General features: G+C 33.4%; 1 protein-coding gene across 3 annotated transcripts in view; it reads right to left on the reverse strand.

Moving 5' to 3' along the window:
• The window catches only part of MTF2 (metal response element binding transcription factor 2), a 58,746-nt gene that overhangs the window by 11,025 nt on the left and 29,843 nt on the right, over positions 1-17,878 (reverse strand). For 2 of the 3 annotated variants that reach the window (XM_046010446.1, XM_046010445.1), the window contains exons 2-9: positions 14,291-14,489; positions 14,083-14,164; positions 9,106-9,201; positions 8,768-8,868; positions 8,229-8,377; positions 5,838-5,933; positions 4,863-4,931; positions 3,683-3,806 (exon numbers count right to left, since the gene is read on the reverse strand). In XM_046010446.1, the coding sequence (XP_045866402.1) occupies positions 3,683-3,806; positions 4,863-4,931; positions 5,838-5,933; positions 8,229-8,377; positions 8,768-8,868; positions 9,106-9,201; positions 14,083-14,164; positions 14,291-14,489 (916 nt within the window). The remainder of the gene's footprint in view (positions 1-3,682; positions 3,807-4,862; positions 4,932-5,837; positions 5,934-8,228; positions 8,378-8,767; positions 8,869-9,105; positions 9,202-14,082; positions 14,165-14,290; positions 14,490-17,878) is intronic. The other variant, XM_046010447.1, reaches the window with a different exon arrangement.

Raw genomic sequence — 17,878 nt, forward strand, 5'->3', positions numbered from 1 at the left:
TATAATTTTCAATTAAAAATATTACACCACCTCTATTATACATTTTTTTCTCTAGCCAAAACATCGTATCTGCTATAGTATTTCATTTAAGTTTATGACTTTCTCCCTACATTCTTCAAAAGGTAGCACTCAATATACTACTCTGCTATGAATCTTTGGGGATTGAAATTTAAGATTACCATTAACAGAAAAGTAGGCTGCCCTTATAAAACTAGGATTTCAGATCACATTAGGAATTAAGGACAAATAATAATAAGTAGATTCTGAAGTATGAATATTTCTTTTTAACTCTCAAAACCAATCTGGTACAACAGTTATTTCCTCATTCTAAATAAAAACCCTTAAGCAACGTTTATTTGGATCTCAAATGTTGCATTATATATTTTTACAACCTCAAAAAAATATATTACAAAACAAGTTTCTCAAATAGCTACATTCAGTCTATATAAGGCACAAAGTCTCAAAGATGTAAAAGAAAGAAAACAAAAATCACATAAGAAAACAGGATATAGAACTATCATTATGTTCCAATATGTTCTAAAAGTTTCAGCTTCTCTTCACAATCCTGAAATAACCAACTAAGAAATATACATAAATGGTAAATTTGCTTTCAAATATTAATGAAACTTCTTGTTATAAAAGAAGTCATAGCATTTCCTTTATATCAAAAAAAAAAAAAGCACAATACACTAAAAGGATACCACTGATTCAATTAAGATTGCTCTAAGTAATTAGAAATTGAAATAAGTATTTACAGGACTTCCAAAGTAATACAGAAATACTATTAAATTTTGGCCAGTGTTATCATATATTAAATTAAGTCCTATTTCAGCTCAGAAAATAAATACAAGTACCTCCCTGTGACTAGTGTGTCCATATATATTACTAAACAAAAAGCCATAAAACTCTCAATCAACTTCTCAAGTCATCACAAGATTTTTTCCCTTTACCCACATGGAGGGAAAAAACTCCACATTTAAGAGAGAGTTAACACAACCATTTTTTTGTTTGTTTGTTTCATCCTGAGGAGAAACTTCTAGAGCAAGTGCCTATGTCATATAATCGATAGTATATATAGGAAGAACCAGTGTTCAAAATGACAATACACTTAACATGCAGTATTTCCTGTATTTTTAAAGTAATTAAAGCTATCTTATAAAAAGATTTTTTAACACAAAAGTATTTATAAACAAAAAGCAAGTTTCATAAACCTAAATCTGGATTAGTGACAAAACTCAATTTGCAATTCAATTTCAGTTAACCAAAGATACACTACTTTAATAATCTGGAATAATCCATTATTTGTATTATCTTCGTTTCTGTTATCACAAACATTTAAAAGTAAACTAAGTGAAAATTAGTTACATATAAATGTTACAAATAAATATTAAGGCAGGCATAAATTTTATGGTTCTCTTTATTATTAAAATCATACTCTCAAAATCAATCATGACACTATACAGATTTAAAAGATTAATATAGAGAGTTAAAAGCTGAACTTACACCTCTAAATATTTGAGGATGGAATGACTAATCTAAGTCTGAATATTTTGGTTTTTTTTTTTAATGCAGAGAAAAGGCAATGAGAAATGATTAGAAAGTCACTTGTTCTGATAATATACTTGATGGCTCCAAAAAACACTCCCCAGAAAAGTAAAACTTTTCAAAACATTGTAAAGTTTTATTAGAGTATAATGTTCTTAATTTTTAAATTAAAAAAATTTCCCTATTGGCAAAGAATAAGAAATTGAATTGAATGAATGTCTTATTTCTAAGACATCATCACATAAGCTACAGAAAATGAAAACATGTATCTACTAATAAAATTTTTTGATATGTATCAGAAGTACAGCTAGAACTAAAATACCTGAGATTCATAAACTGAATTAATTTCTTAGACTAATTGTCTAGACTAATAGTCTAATTGTGATTTTTGTTTTCTATTTTCAGCATCTTAAATAACATCTAAGTATCATTTTTCATTTTAATATAAGAAAGCATTTGAAATAAAGTAACATGAGTTTTTATATGTGTGCCCACTGTCTACATGAAGTAATAACTACAGAATTTAATCATGTGAAACATAAAATGTACTAAGAATAGAGATGTATCTGCATATGAAGTGCTGAAGCAACCACGGTTAGAAACAAAGCATTTTTAAAAGAATATATTAAAGTATTAAATATTAAAGATTACTATAATGAACCTTATAGCCACTAGTGCCTTATACTTACTTTTTCTTTTATTACTAATCACTACTATTACCATTACTATTATTATTACTAATCATTACTATTAAAATTTATCAACTCTGCAAGACACTGGTTTTCTCTCAAATTTCATCCAGAAAAAACATGTAACAGAAAAGAATGTTGTGTTCCAACTTCTAACAATCAAAACATCTTAGCTCAATTAATTTTGATAATATCTTTTATTTAAAAAATCGAAGTATCCTGCAAGTGTTTGTTTTACATTTTGCACAACTGACCTACCACAAACTAGCCTTTAAGTGTACATTATGTTCTCCCCGATGTCCTATAAAACCCCCAAAATAACTCAAAACACCCTGATATCCTATTTGACATGAACCATTTGTAAACTGCCCCATGTCTAAAAGCTACAAAAGTAAAAATTCTTCCTAAACTTCACTTTCGTTTATACAACTTTTACCTTTTCCAAAAGCAATATGTGACTAAAATTCACACATCTGATTCCACATATTATAAAACAATATTTTTATTTAAGCTAAGAGTAGTTAGGGGTGCCTGGGTGGCTCAGCCCGTTAGGCATCTGACTCTTCATGTTATGATCTCAGGTTTGTGAGACAGAGCCCCAGGGTCAGACTCCATGCTGGGTATGGGACATGCTTAAGATTCTCCCTCTCCCTTTGCCCCACCCCAGGACTCCCACCCTCTCTAAACGAAAAACAAAACAAAAAATAAAACATTAAGCTAAGAGTAGTTAATATCTAGATTTTAATAATTCAAAATAAATCCTTAAAACAAGTTAACTACTAAAGTTACTTTAGTTATTTTCTTCTTTGTGTCTTCTTTGTGCTGTCTACTGTTTGAAAATCTTCTTCAAAGAACATGCATTAACTTTTACATTGCTTTTTTTTTAAAGACTCTGTAAACCAGCATGAGTGGTTAGACTTCACAAATGAAAAGCAAAATGAGATGTCAGAATGAGGGGGATAATCTCCAACTAGAATAGCTTTACTCCCTAACACATTACTCCAACACTATTACTGGGTGTCCCCCATTCCTGGAAGTCAAAGATTATATACAAGGGAGTACCAACAAGAGAGGAAGGAAGAGTGTTGGTTATATCTCTTAAATCTATAGAAACTTAGAAAAACAGAAGGAGGAAACATAAGTAAGATACACAATAATAAGAATTTCAATAAGGATTTCTCCCTCCCTTCTAACTTTAACTACAATGATTCTCACTTCAGAAAATGGGAAAATCAAATAATTTATTTCCTCCTACATTTTTCCCTGAGTCAACAGGCAATAAGAGGAGGAGAGGGCTGGCCCTGATATCATCAGTTACTTCTCCCTGAACTAAAATTAAAATTTTATTTTAGATGTATAACTTATACATTTATCTTAGTTGTCTTTAACAGAAACAAAACAAAAATTGCCATCAAGTAGCTAATAAAGTTAGCTCTAAGACCACTTACCTCTCCAGGATGCAATCTATCCCAGTTTTCATTGATGTATGTCATAAGCTCAAGTTCAGAATCAAAGTATTTCTTCTTGTGAATAACACTTAGGTTGTAAAGGCATAGGTGTGCTATATCTACCCTAGAATCCAAAAATAATCACAATATACAAAAGCAATGTTTTTGGTTATTAAGAAATCACATTTTAAAAAAAACAGCAATTAAAAAATCCAAACTGAAGTATATAGGTAAGCAGAGGGTCAACAGCGTAAGTTATAATCACAATGTAATAAATTACATATGAAAATAACTGGAAAACATTAACTAAATACTTGCTTATACTGAGTAGTAAACATAAACTAAAAGGAATTTGAGTAATTTCTTAAGATGCATTCAAAGAGGAAGTAACTATTAGAAAAAATAACTCATAATAAAAATATCTACATTTCACATACATATAAGCCATAGAACAGCTCATATTTTAACAGACTTTATCTGAGTCATGAGTTAAATCTTATATTTTCCTAAAATACATAAAACATTTAATAAAAATTTCTAAGTACTGGGGCACCTGGGTGGCTCAGCAGTTAAGCATCTGCTTTCGGCTCAGGTCATGATCCCAGGGTCTTGGGATGGAGCCTCACATCAGGCTCCCTGCTCGGCAGGGAGTCTGCTTCTTCCTCTCCCACTCCCCTTGCTTATATTCCTTCTCTCTCGCTGTCTCTCTCCCTCTCTATCAAATAAATAAAATCTTAAAAAAAAAAAAAAAAATTAAAAAAAATTTCTAAGTACTTACTATAAGCATTTTATCAGAAATCTCCCAAAATTCATCACACTTCCCATACCCAAGAATTACACTAAAGCAGAAACCAGCATATTTCGTATAAGACCTCTCTCTTCTGCCGTATGCTATTCTGAAGGCCAAAAGAATTAAAAACATGAATAAGAATTTTGAAAATCTAAAAGATATGTGAAGCTACGTTCTATGCATTTGAAAATAAATGGCCTTATTATTTCAGCAATAAAACTAGATAATCTTTACTGAAATGACATCAGGTTTAAGGATAAATAAAAGAAAGCCAGGCAAAAAGAAAAGCAAATTTTTATTTAAACCAAGTTAACGTATTCAGAACATTTCATCCTGTAGGTTTAAGAATATGGCCCTTTATTGTTCCTTAACAGAAATGTCCATACTTACCACTGTAATGGTAGACGTTTGAGGTATTCTGGTCCAGAACTGCAGACAGAGCAAATAAATGTATAAAACCTAAGGAAAAAAGAAAAGTTGCATACTGAGTAATCAAAGATATACATAAATTATTCAACAATTAAAGCTAATATTCAGCAAGTATATATCCTACAAAAGATAAGCGATACACAAAGCAAAATATAATCTGAATTATGATACCGTTTTTTTTTTCAGTAACAACAAATAATGAAATAGTTCATATATGGGGGGCAAAGGCAATTTTTTTTTTATAACCCATTAGACATTCAGAGTTCACACAAAGGTTCATACACAGGTACAGTTTACTAATGTCTTGTATGTACCATGAACTGTAATGGTAGCCCCCATATACAGTGTTATACTCAATGCTTTAAACAATCTGGTAACATAAAAGAAGATAAGCTTCTCTTCCTAAATTCTGAAAGACAGTAAACAGCATAAGCCAACATTTAAACCCAGGTTTTTTATGCCAAGTTCAGTGCTATTTTATTTTTCTTCCTAGAGCTCTCTGCTATTCCACATTCTCCCAATCCAGAAAGCAGATTAGGGTCTGCTTTTGTTAATTCTTTAGATCGAGGAGGGTGTAAATTTTGTATCAAGGTTCTGTAGCCTTTTCCAATTTTGTCACAGGATCCCTTTGAGGTTTTTAAAAGGAAGGTACCAATGGGAATAGTTTAGAGTATTGTAGGGCAATAGGGCAAATACAATCACTGATTAAATACTTAAAACTATTCTGGAATAACACCTAAAACCACAAAAATTATGTGTATTTTAAAATTATGCATAATTTAAGTCTATCATTCAGTATTTTCCCTCTAAAGTGACTCCTTCACAGATTATTTTTAATTATATTTTAGAATTCCAAAACTGTAAACATAACTACAGTACAAAAGCTTAAAAAATATATATATATATCAATTGGTAAAGTTTAAGTGCCCTTCTTACCTATCTCCAAATAGCATTGGCTTTTGCAGGCATTGCACACAAGCCTCATGAAACCACTGCTTACATTTGCAGCATTGTAACATCTTTAAATACCAGCTGTAAGAAAAAAAGTTAAGATTAAAATTACTACTCTTCCAGGTAAAGTTTTAAAAACAAAGCAAAACAAAATCTAGTGGTATTATACAAAACACAGTCATGATTACACCATAACATTTCTGCTATATTTAACACGAAAATTTTTCTTTCCCAAAAGGCTACTGGTGATTCCACCCCTCCTTTCTAATCCACAAGAATTTATAAAGCCTGCTTTCTAGAATAGTGAAGAATCTGTGCCAAAGAACAAACCCAGGATTTTTTTTTTCACACTGACTCTCCATATCTCCTAAGGGAGATTAGTTCAGAGGTTACTGACATGCACAGCTGTTTGCCCAATATACCCAATAGTCACAGGCAGTTTTGTATCTTCATAGTGTTTCCATTATTTCTTTCCAGTATAATGAAAAGCAACGTAAAATAACACCTTTATATATAAATTTGGTTAATATAATTATAAATCTAATCAAGGACTCTACCAGATATAAAGGCTTTGTGACAGGTTTTGTTATTTTTCAGCTAGCTGAAGAAGCTAAAACTAAATCTCTTTCTAGGGATATCCTCTCTTTTCAGCTGGTACATGGTTTTGATGTAATATCCTTACTGGCTACCCAAATAATGCCTTTTCTTCCAATAATTATTTTGCTCAAAAAGTCAGTCCCCCATTAACTATACGCCATATACAGTCAAAGGAATGAAGACTGATATTAAGTAAGGTTATTATTCATTCATCAAAAGACTAAACAATGCTAATTATGTTCCGGATACGTAGCTAGGTCCTCTGCTAAAGTTAGAGTGGCTACAAACACAGTTCACATAGTCATGGGACTTCAAGAACAATGAATCATCCACTTCATAAAATGTCTATGATGGTTTCCACCTATTCTGAGTACTACTTTAAACCAAATGCTAGGTATAAATGAGTAAAGAAAAAGATCATTCTCTATGTTTATTCACTGTATCTCTTTTTTATAAGTGATTAAAGAAACTAGACAAATGGTTCTTAAATCTGCAGGTGACCAAAAACTAAAAATTGTTATAAAAAGGTTAAATCACAAATAAAAAATTCCATTAAGAATTAGAGATTAGGAAGAATGAAGGGCTAAAAACTCATTCATCTATACATTCATTTATGTTTCTTCAAGAACTTGTGTCCCAGTCATGGTAAACTTTACAGACATTTCCTGTAATGCATTTGAACAGATACTATGTTAATGACAATGACTGTCCCTTAATGACATTTAATGACAATGACTAACCCAGCATTCCCCTAAACAGCACCCTTGCTGGGGTGTCTGAGTGGCTCAGTTGGTTAAGCGTCTGATTTTGGCTCAGGTCATGATCTCAGGGTCCTTGGATTGAGCCCAGAGTCTGGCTCCCCACTCGTCTGTCCCTCTCCTTTTGCCCCTCCCCCAGCTCATGCTCTCACTTTCTCTCAAATAAATAAAATCTTTAAAAAATAAATAAACAGCACCCTTGTCTTAAGAGAAGCAGAGTCTGAGAGGAAGAAGGACACAAGAAATCAATAATTACAATTAAAGAGTGAAGTATGATTCACTACCATTTTTTAAATGTAGTACAAATACATGATGCACAACTTGACTTAATAAGAGCTGATACAAAAAAAAAAGGAATTAGAGGTTATTAGTTGACCACCACAAACCCAAACTGAACAACAACAAAAAAAGTAAGACAACCCAAAAAAAGTAATAAACAGAATCTTCCCTTGCAATAACAGAAGCATAACGTCCCGAACTCTAATAGCTCAATTATATTCTGTGAGATTATTCTTGGAATTTTCTAACTTTCTAATAAGCATTTTCTAATTATAACACCATATTTCAAGAGTAACTTTCAAAATCTGGAGAGCAACAAAGACAGAGGTGAGAATCAGGTCACAAAGAATGTTTGATGATGATGGAGATTTTAACCTGGAAAAAAGACAGTGTTAGTATGAGCCATGGGAGTGAGAAATATGATTACTGGATTGAAATATTTTAAAAGTTACCTTATAAGAGAGGTAAGATGTATCTGTTTAGTTCCAAAGAGCAGAACAAAGACCAGTGATCAGAAGTTAAAGGTAAATTTCTAAACGTTCTTAGAACTCTGATTCATTTATTTAGCTAATATCTAATGATACAGATGCTACAATCTCTAATTTTCTCCCCTTATTTTCTTTATTGACACTTTCATGCATTTACAATTCACTATCATTTCCACATCACAATCAATAACAAAAATAAAAAAGATAATATAAACAAAAATCACTTAAAGGGTATGAAATAACTATTTACTTACTCTCCAGGGCCTCCACAATAGCAATAACATTGCTGGACATTGGTTTTATGACCTGCATCCCATTCAAGGTCTGCCACACTATAGGGTAATGTCTGCTTCATGACTTGCAATGCTTTGGCATTTGGTCCTTTCTTAAGCGCACCACCCCTCTATATTAGAGGGAAAAAGTTATTTGAACGAATGAAGAATAAAATCTTAAATACAGTTCCTTAACATAAAATGCTTCTGAAACTTCTGAAGAAATTTCCATTCTAAATTTCTTACCATATCACAAACTGTTTGACTAATAATAATCTTTATTTATTTTGTTGTCTTTCAAATTATTGCCCCAATTCCAAGACCACTCACTATCAGAAAATAAGTGCAAGGATAGCTGCAAGTCACTTAAGCACCATTAGTCAAACAATAAGCCTCACCTCTTTCTACCCAGCATTGATTGCTCATTTCAGTCACATAAATTTTCAACGTACAGAATCATTACGTTGAGAGTGCCTTACAAATTCCATTTAGGGCTTTAGCCCAAAACACTTAAAAGATACCTTTGTTGTTGTTGCAAAAACACACTGTCGACAGAGCCATTTTTCATCTGAATCAATCACACTGGAATCAATATGAGGTGTGTGACACAACTGATGATATCCTTAATATCAAAAAAAGCATAAAGCAAATTCTATTTTATTAATAAATACTGCAACACAATTTCAAGAAGGCATTTTTAGTACTCTTCTCCTACATTAATATATTTACAATTGATGAATAAATTTATGATAACAACTTCAAGTTATCGATGTAAAATACTTTTAATCATTAATCTTCAACAGGAGCGTTAAGTATGTAATAAAACTTTTCCACAAGATTAAAAGAAATCAATGTTTACCTTGGCCACACTTATCACATATAACCATTTCATTGGGAGCTTCTGAATACTCTTCTTGACATATTGTACAGACCATTTCCCCACTTCCAGTGGCTCCTAAAATATTTAAAATATACATTAAAAGACAGTCATAATAAAGAAGTATTTCATATAACAAAACTACTTTTTGATCTGTGGGTAGCCTGTATTGGCAATGTTTATTCACTAAATCAGAATGATTTCTTCTCAAGGCAAAGTACTATCCACAAAATGCTATCTCTATGCAACCTGTGTCCCTCCCACCTTTAACTTAACATACCTAACTACCTACACATTGATAATTTAACCTGTTTTTATAGCAGATGGCATAATTTAAACTGCTCTCAGGCAAGATCCTTTCTTCACTTCTAACACTCATACTCCCCTGGGGGACAAGGAAATGCGATGTTTTGTAAACACTAGAATTACTCTCCAGAATACACATCTATATCTACCTATATACATGTATTCACTCACCCTACACTATCTACCATCATGAGACTAAAGAAAAAAGGCCAAGAAGATATGTCAATGACTTCTTTCCCTCTGGATTCAGCACATTTCTTTTTATTTACTGACATGAAAGAAGCTGAACTCCAATTATTTAATCTCCAGCTTCAGAAATCTGGAAATATGGTGTCCAATAAAGTATCCTAACAAAATCTCAGGCAACAGAAGTTTTTTTTTTTTACCTTAACAGGTAAATCAATACTTGTTAATTAACAGTAATACTTATTAATTATAATAGGTAAAATAATTTTACCTTAATAGGTAAATTAAAATTACATTTTTTACTGTAATAGGTAAATTATTTCTTCTTTAGGCATTTTTACTCTAAAAACAATTTTATTCCACAAAATTTAGAATATGATTTTAACACTCTAACATCATTATTTCCACTATTCTCTTCTCTTCAATTTCATAGTTAAACTACATGGTATATTCATATGCCAACAATAATAAAAATGTACCGTTCTGTGCTATTAGCCAAGTATCATTAAGCTCTTGACATATATTATTTTGTTTAGTTCTACAAGTATCTTATTATTAGATAGAGGAATTGTAGCTCAGAAAGATAAAGTAACTAACCCAAGGATCCTCAGAAAGTATCAAGGCTAGGATTCAAATCCAGATATGCCAGAGTCCATATTCTCTCCACTCTGAGATCTTTCCTTTCATCAATATTTTAGAATACTTTTTCTACCAAAAGTACTGCTCACACTGCTATTTTCAAAATTATAATTTCATTTTTTTGGATTGATTTATTTATTTGACAGAGAGAATATCACAAGTAGACAGAGCAGCAAGCAGAGAGAGGAGGAAGCAGGTTCCCTGCTGAGCAGAGAGCCTGATGTGGGGCTCGATCCCAGGACCCCAAGATCATGACCTGAGCTGAAGGCAGAGGCTTAACCCACTAAGCCACCCAGGCGCCCCCAAAATTATAATTTCTAATAGCTGCATAATATTCTATCCAGTGGAAATAACCGAATTTACTTAGCACACCTCTACTCTTATGTAAGTTACCAAATTTTTTGTTTGTTCACTTTTTAAAAATATATTTATTTGTCAGAGAGAGAGAGAGAGAGAACAGAAGCAGGCAGAGTGGCTCCCTGCCCAATAAGAGAGAGGGGGAAGCAGGCTCCCTGCTGAGCAGAGAGCCTGATGCGGGACTCAATCCCAGGACCCTCGGATCATGACCTGAGTCGAAGGTAGAGGCTTAACTAACTGAGCCACCCAGGTGTCCCTGTTTGTTCACTTTTTGCATCTTTCCTTGTTTATTGTGGTCTCTTGTCCTCTCTCCCTACCTCTCCCAGGCTTTGTTTACTTCCCTGTACACTTGGAAGGAAACAGCCTCCATAGGTTCTGAGTCTACGGCTCTGGTCAGGAAAGCAACCCGACTGAGCATGACACCTCTCACTTCAAATCAGCAATTCCCTGAAAAAGGACCAATGACCCCAGGTTTTATCTTATACATATCAAGTTTTTTGTTGTTGTTAAAATAAAACTACAGTAAATGTTTTCCACTAGCATTTTCACTTTTGAATTCTTTCTTTTGAATAAACTGCTAGAACTGACTATGCAGTATCGATTAAAGAATATAAAGCATTAAAAAATAAAACTATTTTCACAGAAACCATATTAGGTGTTAAAATTTAAAATCCTTGGGGTGCCTGGGTGACTCAGTGGGTTAAAGCCTCTGCCCTCAGCTCAGGTCATGATCTCAGGGTCCTGAGATCAAGACCCGCATCCGGCTCTCTGCTCAGCAGGGAGCCTGCTTCCCCCCCCCACCCCGGCCTGCTTCTCTGCCTACTTGTGTGATCTCTGTCAAATAAATAAAATCTTTTTAAAAAAAATTTTAAATCCTTTTAAATGTATTTGTTTTAACCTATCTCCTTTTGCAAAGCACATCTGTTTGACTACTAACATAACTCTACATTTTTCCTTATTTACATAAACTTTTAAAAATAATCTTATTAGGGACGTCTAGGTAGCTCAGTCAGTTAAGCGTCTGCCTTTGGCTCAGGTCATGAACTCAGAGCCCTGGGATCAAGTCCCACATTGGGCTCCTTGCTCAGTGGAGAGCCTGCTTTTACCCTCTGCCTGCCACTCCCCCTTCTTTGTGCTCTCTCTGACAAATAAAATCTTTTAAAAAATATTATCTTAAAATATATATATATTATCTTATTAGATGGATGAAATTAGTCCAATTTATTAATTATTTTATTAATTAATTATATTAATAATATAAATTATTAATTTATTACGTATCTATTATTAGCAGGCTTCTTACAGGAAAAAAATTACTAAAGCTACACTCCACACTGAAATCTGCCATAATGCAGTATTCAGTTTCACTTCCTCATTCTAAAGCAACTCCAATTACATGTGCGCTATTTTCTGGGTGCTAGAAAGAGTTAAACAGTCGTGCAGTCAGTTAAGTTTAGGACTCTTGGTTTCGGCTCAGGTCATAATCTCAGGATAGTGGAACTGAGTTCTGCACAGGGCTCTGTGCTCAGTACAGACTCCACCTGAGCTTCTCTCTCGCTTTTCCTTTGCCCCTTTCCCCCATGCATGTGACACTCACTCTCTCTCTCAAATAAATAAATAAATCTTAAGGAAAAAAAAGGGTTAAATAGCCAAGGAGCAATTATTTTTTCTTTTCAGTTCTAGGACAATAAAAAAAGTGAGCAAAAACAATCACAGACCTCTAAACTGATATACTGGGTAGAAGACACATTGGACAGTACCCTCCACTTTCACAACTTTTTTTTTAAATATTTTATTTATTTATTTGTGAAAGAGAGAAAGATAAAGTGAAAGAGAGCATGAGAGGGGAGAAGGTCAGAGGGAGAAGCATACTCCCCTCGGGGCTGGGAGCCTGATACAGGACTCGATCCCAGGACTCCGGGATCATGACCTGAGCCAAAGGCAGTTGCTTAACAAACTAAGCCACCCAAGTGCCCACACTTCCACAACTTTCTATATGTACTACAGGCTTTCTTCTTCCTGTCTGAAAGGAAGGAATGGATAGAGGGAGGAAAGGAAACAAATATATCTATAACCTACAAGAACCCTGAAAAGTTGAGACTTATAACGAATAGGTGAACAGAACAGTTAACATGTTTCAGTCCTACCACAAAGATAGATCCATGTTTACAAACTAATAATAATTTATACATTAATTCTGTATGCAGGGTAACAAGATCTGCTCAATACAACTACTGTTAGAGATCTCCTAATCTTTCTCCTATCCCTCTTCTCACTGACTCCTCAATTTCAGATTCAAAACATAATTTCAGAACCTTAAACTGATCAATCCCAAGAACTATAAAGTTTCTCTTGAAAGACATATTACTAGAGTAAGAGCTATCAAGTTCCCCACTAAACCCCAATTACCAACTATGTCCATGGTAATTAGATCATTCTAATTCTTTAACCAAAACTTCCTTATTCTTTAAAAAATTTAAGAATGAAATCAAGAAATAAAAAAAATTTAAGAATGAAATAAAAAATTAGAATGAAATGAAGAAATAGAACACAGTAGTAACCTACCATAGAGTTCCACTTGGGATTCAAATTAAAAAACCAATCACCAAATACTTTAGAAAGGTATCCACCCTTTAGGGAAAGAAAATTTGTATCTCCTTGATATGAATCACAGGTCTTAGCACAGGCCTCTTAACTCAATTTAAAAAAAAAAAAAAAAAAAAAAGTAGGGCTTTGGTGTGCAGCTCAAATACTCAAATTTTTAGTACTCGTAATTTATAAATCACTTTTCATAAGAAAAATACCTGGGAACAACACCCTTATTTAGCAGATTCAAAGGGTATACAGCAATCATAGAAATTATTACAGTAATAAAAGAGAAAGCATTACAAAAAACATATCTGTAACCAAACCAAGGCATACCTGTATTCACTTTTACTTGCACACAAATACAGCCTCATTTTCCCATCCAAATGTAAAACCCCTAATTAGATGGTCATTTCAAATCATTCTTATTAATGAATACTTATAGTATCCTAAACCTGTTTAATATGTCCTAATATCCCCCAAATCATCTGGCAAATAGTATGTTCTCAATAAATACTAGCTCTCTACAATACTTTTACTAATATAAGCAAGTAATGGTTAAGTTGAAGCCCAAAGTGTTACTCATATTAGTGGCTAAAAATTTTTCTCCAAAATTATTAGATGGGCCCTAAAAATAGTTCATAGACGTACACCACTGACGCATCTGTTCTTTAGTCTACCTCTATTCTAACTAAGAATAATTCCTGTTCTTCTAGGGTTTATAACAGATTATAACTCCTTGAGGACTATAAAGAACACATTTCCTCAAAAGTGATTCTGAGTTACCTTAATATACTATACTCAACAAAAAACACTAGAAAGTGACCGCCTAAAGAAAATCAAATTTTAGTGTAAATCATGTTCAAGAGAAATAGTAGCACCTGCCTGTTTGAATGTCCTTCCAGAGAACCCAGGATTTAGAACTGTCTTCAAATATGATGAAGCAGCTCTGTTTCAATATGTTTATCTGAAACATAGAGGAATATTTATGGTGATTTTTTTGTAAGTTAAAAACATGAAGTTAAACTTAAACTCAGAATTATTAAAAATTTACGGCAAAAAACAACAAAAGATATATAAAGGTAAAACTTGCCTTTTTGATAGTTCCAAGATAAAACAAGCCATCTGACCATCTAGCTAGGACATCCTGACCCTCTTCAAATTTACATGCTGGCTTTTTGACTTTATGTCCATCCTGTAAAGACAGCTTGGTCAAGGATGTTGGGGTCTTTTGGTTTCGACGTAAAGGAGACCGCTTGTGGACCAGTGAATTACCTGCCCCTGTAGAGTCTCTGATTAGGAATAAAAGACCATATATAAGATTAACTTACTTAACGAGCTTATTCATACACCAATGATATGTTTTATATATTAATCAAAATTTTTGATTTATTAAAAAAACCTTAAATTGGGAGAAAATTTAATAGGTACCTCAAAACACAAATACTCTCTGGAATAAGTAACTTTAAAGAAAATACAGTTCTCAAAATTCATTCAATGCCTACCCTTACTGAGACAAGGATTCAGCAATCACTCTAAGATCACACATTCAGGGAACCTAGTATCAAAATAACAGCTCTAAGCTGAAGCGGGTAAGCCATGGTCATCAGCAAAGGATGCCTTAAATCTCATGACCAGGTGTAGATAAACTAAAAAGAAGTTACATGGCACAATTTCATAAGCACATGAAAAAGAATAAAAATAATTATGCCGCACACAGTGAAAACACACTAACCAGTGACTTTGGGGTAGTTGGGTATATTCAACTCATTGGAAGAGTAGTCATGACCTCCTTAAGTGAACCACCACTGAATTAAGTCGTTTATTGATGGGAATGTGTCCCAAGTCCATAAAATATAAAGACTAAGAGTTTAATAAAATTAAGAAACACCAATTGTACAAAATCATACTCAAAGGAGAAGTATAACATCATTTATATTTTTAAAGCAAAAGACCCCAAAATTATGTATTCCAAACAATAATTCAAAAGTAAATAGTATGAAAGTTAAGTAAAAATAAAATAAGTGGGAGAGAAAAAAAAAATGTTTCAATACCTAGGAACTGGGACTACCTAATTCCAATACCTAAGAATACACAAACTCTAGGAAATTCTATCATGAGCTTCAACATGAATAAACCTTAAAGATATCAGGCTAAGCAAAAGAAACCAGACCCAAAAAAAAAGAATAAATATTGTACAATCCCACTTACATGACATAACCAGAGTATAAAACTCATAGACACACAGAGCAGAATGGTGGTTGCCTAGGCCAGGAGGAGGTCAGTATGCAAAGTTAGTGTTTAAAGGGTGGTAGAGTTTCAGTTTGAAAGACACACTACATTTTTTTCTCTTCAAGTTTTTATTTACATTCCAGTTAAAAAAAAATAAAATAAATTTTAATTAGTTAACATACCGTATAATGTTAGTTTCAGGTGTGGAATTTAGTGCTTCATCATATACCTATAATAGCCACTTCACAAAAAGTGCCCTCCTTAATGCCTATCATCTATTTAACCCATCCCCCACCCACCTCCTCTCCAATAATGAAAGACATACTACATTTTAAAGATATCCAAAGGAATAATGATTGATATCTTTCCAAAGCTGCTGAAAACCATTAATCTACACATCCAAGAAGCTCAACAAACTCCAACTAGGACAAATGGCAAAGTGACTTATACCCAGAAATACCACAGTAAAAACGCTGAAAGAAAGAAAAATAACTCATTATGTACAAGAAAACTCCAATAAGATTAACTTCTCATCAGAAACAATGAAGGCCAAAAGGCAGCAAGATCCTACATTCGAAGTGCTAAAAGAAAAAACTGTCAACCTTATACCCAGCAAAACTGTCAGCAAAACTGCCATTCAAAAATGAACGCAAAATAATTAATCTAGGATAAACAAAACTGAGAGAATGTGTTGCTAGCACAGCCACCTTACAAGAAATACTAAAGGAAGGGCGCCTGGGTGGCTCAGTGGTTTAAGCTGCTGCCTTCGGCTCAGGTCATGATCTCAGGGTCCTGGGATCAAGCCCTGCATCGGGCTCTCTGCTCGGCAGGGAGCCTGCTTCCCTCTTACTCTCTCTGCCTGCCTCTCTGCCTACTTCTGATCTCTCTCTGTCAAATAAATAAATAAAATCTTTAAAAAAAAAAAAAAAAAGAAATACTAAAGGAAGTTCTTAATAAGGTTGAAAGCCAATAAGCCAACAGAAATATAAATCAACACACACACCCCCCCACACACACAAAACAGTGGTAAAGGTAATCAAGTAATTATAAAAAAACAGTATAAATGCATACTTCTTCTAACTCAAATATACAGAACAATATGTGTATAACTGAATTATAAGCCCTATAACATATCTGGTAATAACAGCACAAAGGAGGTGGTGGGAACAAAATTGTATAAAGTAAAGAAATGATACCAGATAGTTACATCAACCCATAGGAACAAATGAAGAAAACCAAAAATGGTAAGAAAGTAAATGTAAGTGAAATATGTCACTTCAAGGAACTATCTGACGAATACCCATATTAGTCACTGTTTCAAGTAAAAATGGTATTCCATGAAAAAGCTGTTACTTAAAACAATGACATAAATATCCTATCTATACTTCCTATGTCATCACACATGACATTATTAAAACTCAGGGGCGCCTGAATGGCTCAGTCAGTTAAGCAACTGCCCAGGCTCTCTGCTCAGGAGGAGTCTGTGTCTTCCTCTGCCCCTCCCCCTGCTCATGCTCTCTCCCTCAAATAAAAAATAAAAATTTTTAAAAATATATAAACTCAAAATTTAGTAAAAACAATTTTCAGTGTTTCATCAGGAATGTTCTTACATGAAAGAGGGTTTTCTGTGTATGCATGCATTTTGGTGGGTTTTAGGTTTGTTTGTTTGTTTTTACTATGAGAGCTCAACAAGGAAGAATGCTGCCTTGTTTCATGCTAAGGTACACAGCAGTTTGACCAAACATCATTTTCATGCCATCTGTACAGATACTGACACAATGAGAAAGGCAAATAACATCTAAGTATTATGAAGATAATTCTGACCTTTCAGACTCCTACAAGGATTCATGGATCACACTGTGGGAACCATGCTCTAGGAGAACATATGTTGCCATGTATCTAAATAAAGGGAATGTGTCTGCCATGGAGAGACATAATGAAAAGGCATTTAGTAGGATCAGGAGTTAAAAGTCTGACCAGATGAGCGCTAGAGAGAAGTAAAAACGGAGAATGAATCTACCATTAACTTTACCAACAGGAGTGTTCAATGCCAGGCTAAGAACCTTCTTTCTCCAGAGATGAAATCAATATAATGCCTTCATCACATTATTAAAATGATTCTATCAGCAAGCACTTTCTGGAAAACTATAAATCCAGGGGTCACTTGAGGGATTTTGCTTTCCTTAAAGAAACTAATCAAAACCTGAGCAACATAATTAATTATAGGTGAAAATGACTTCAATAGAATGCCAAGGTGGCTACTAACCTAGAACCTTCCAAATCTAGACTGGAAAATGTACAAAAACCAAAACTGAAATCATTCCTAGATTGGTTTTGTATGCCATGCTATTGCTTCAACAAATTCTCTTTTTCATGACAGTCTCCCATCTTACTCTCTTAAAATGTTGTAATTTAAAATCTTAAAATGTTTCTTTGAGAAAAAAGAGAA

The sequence above is a fragment of the Meles meles genome, chromosome 1 (assembly GCF_922984935.1).
Source record: "Meles meles chromosome 1, mMelMel3.1 paternal haplotype, whole genome shotgun sequence".
In the NCBI taxonomy this organism is placed as follows: Eukaryota; Metazoa; Chordata; class Mammalia; order Carnivora; family Mustelidae; genus Meles; species Meles meles.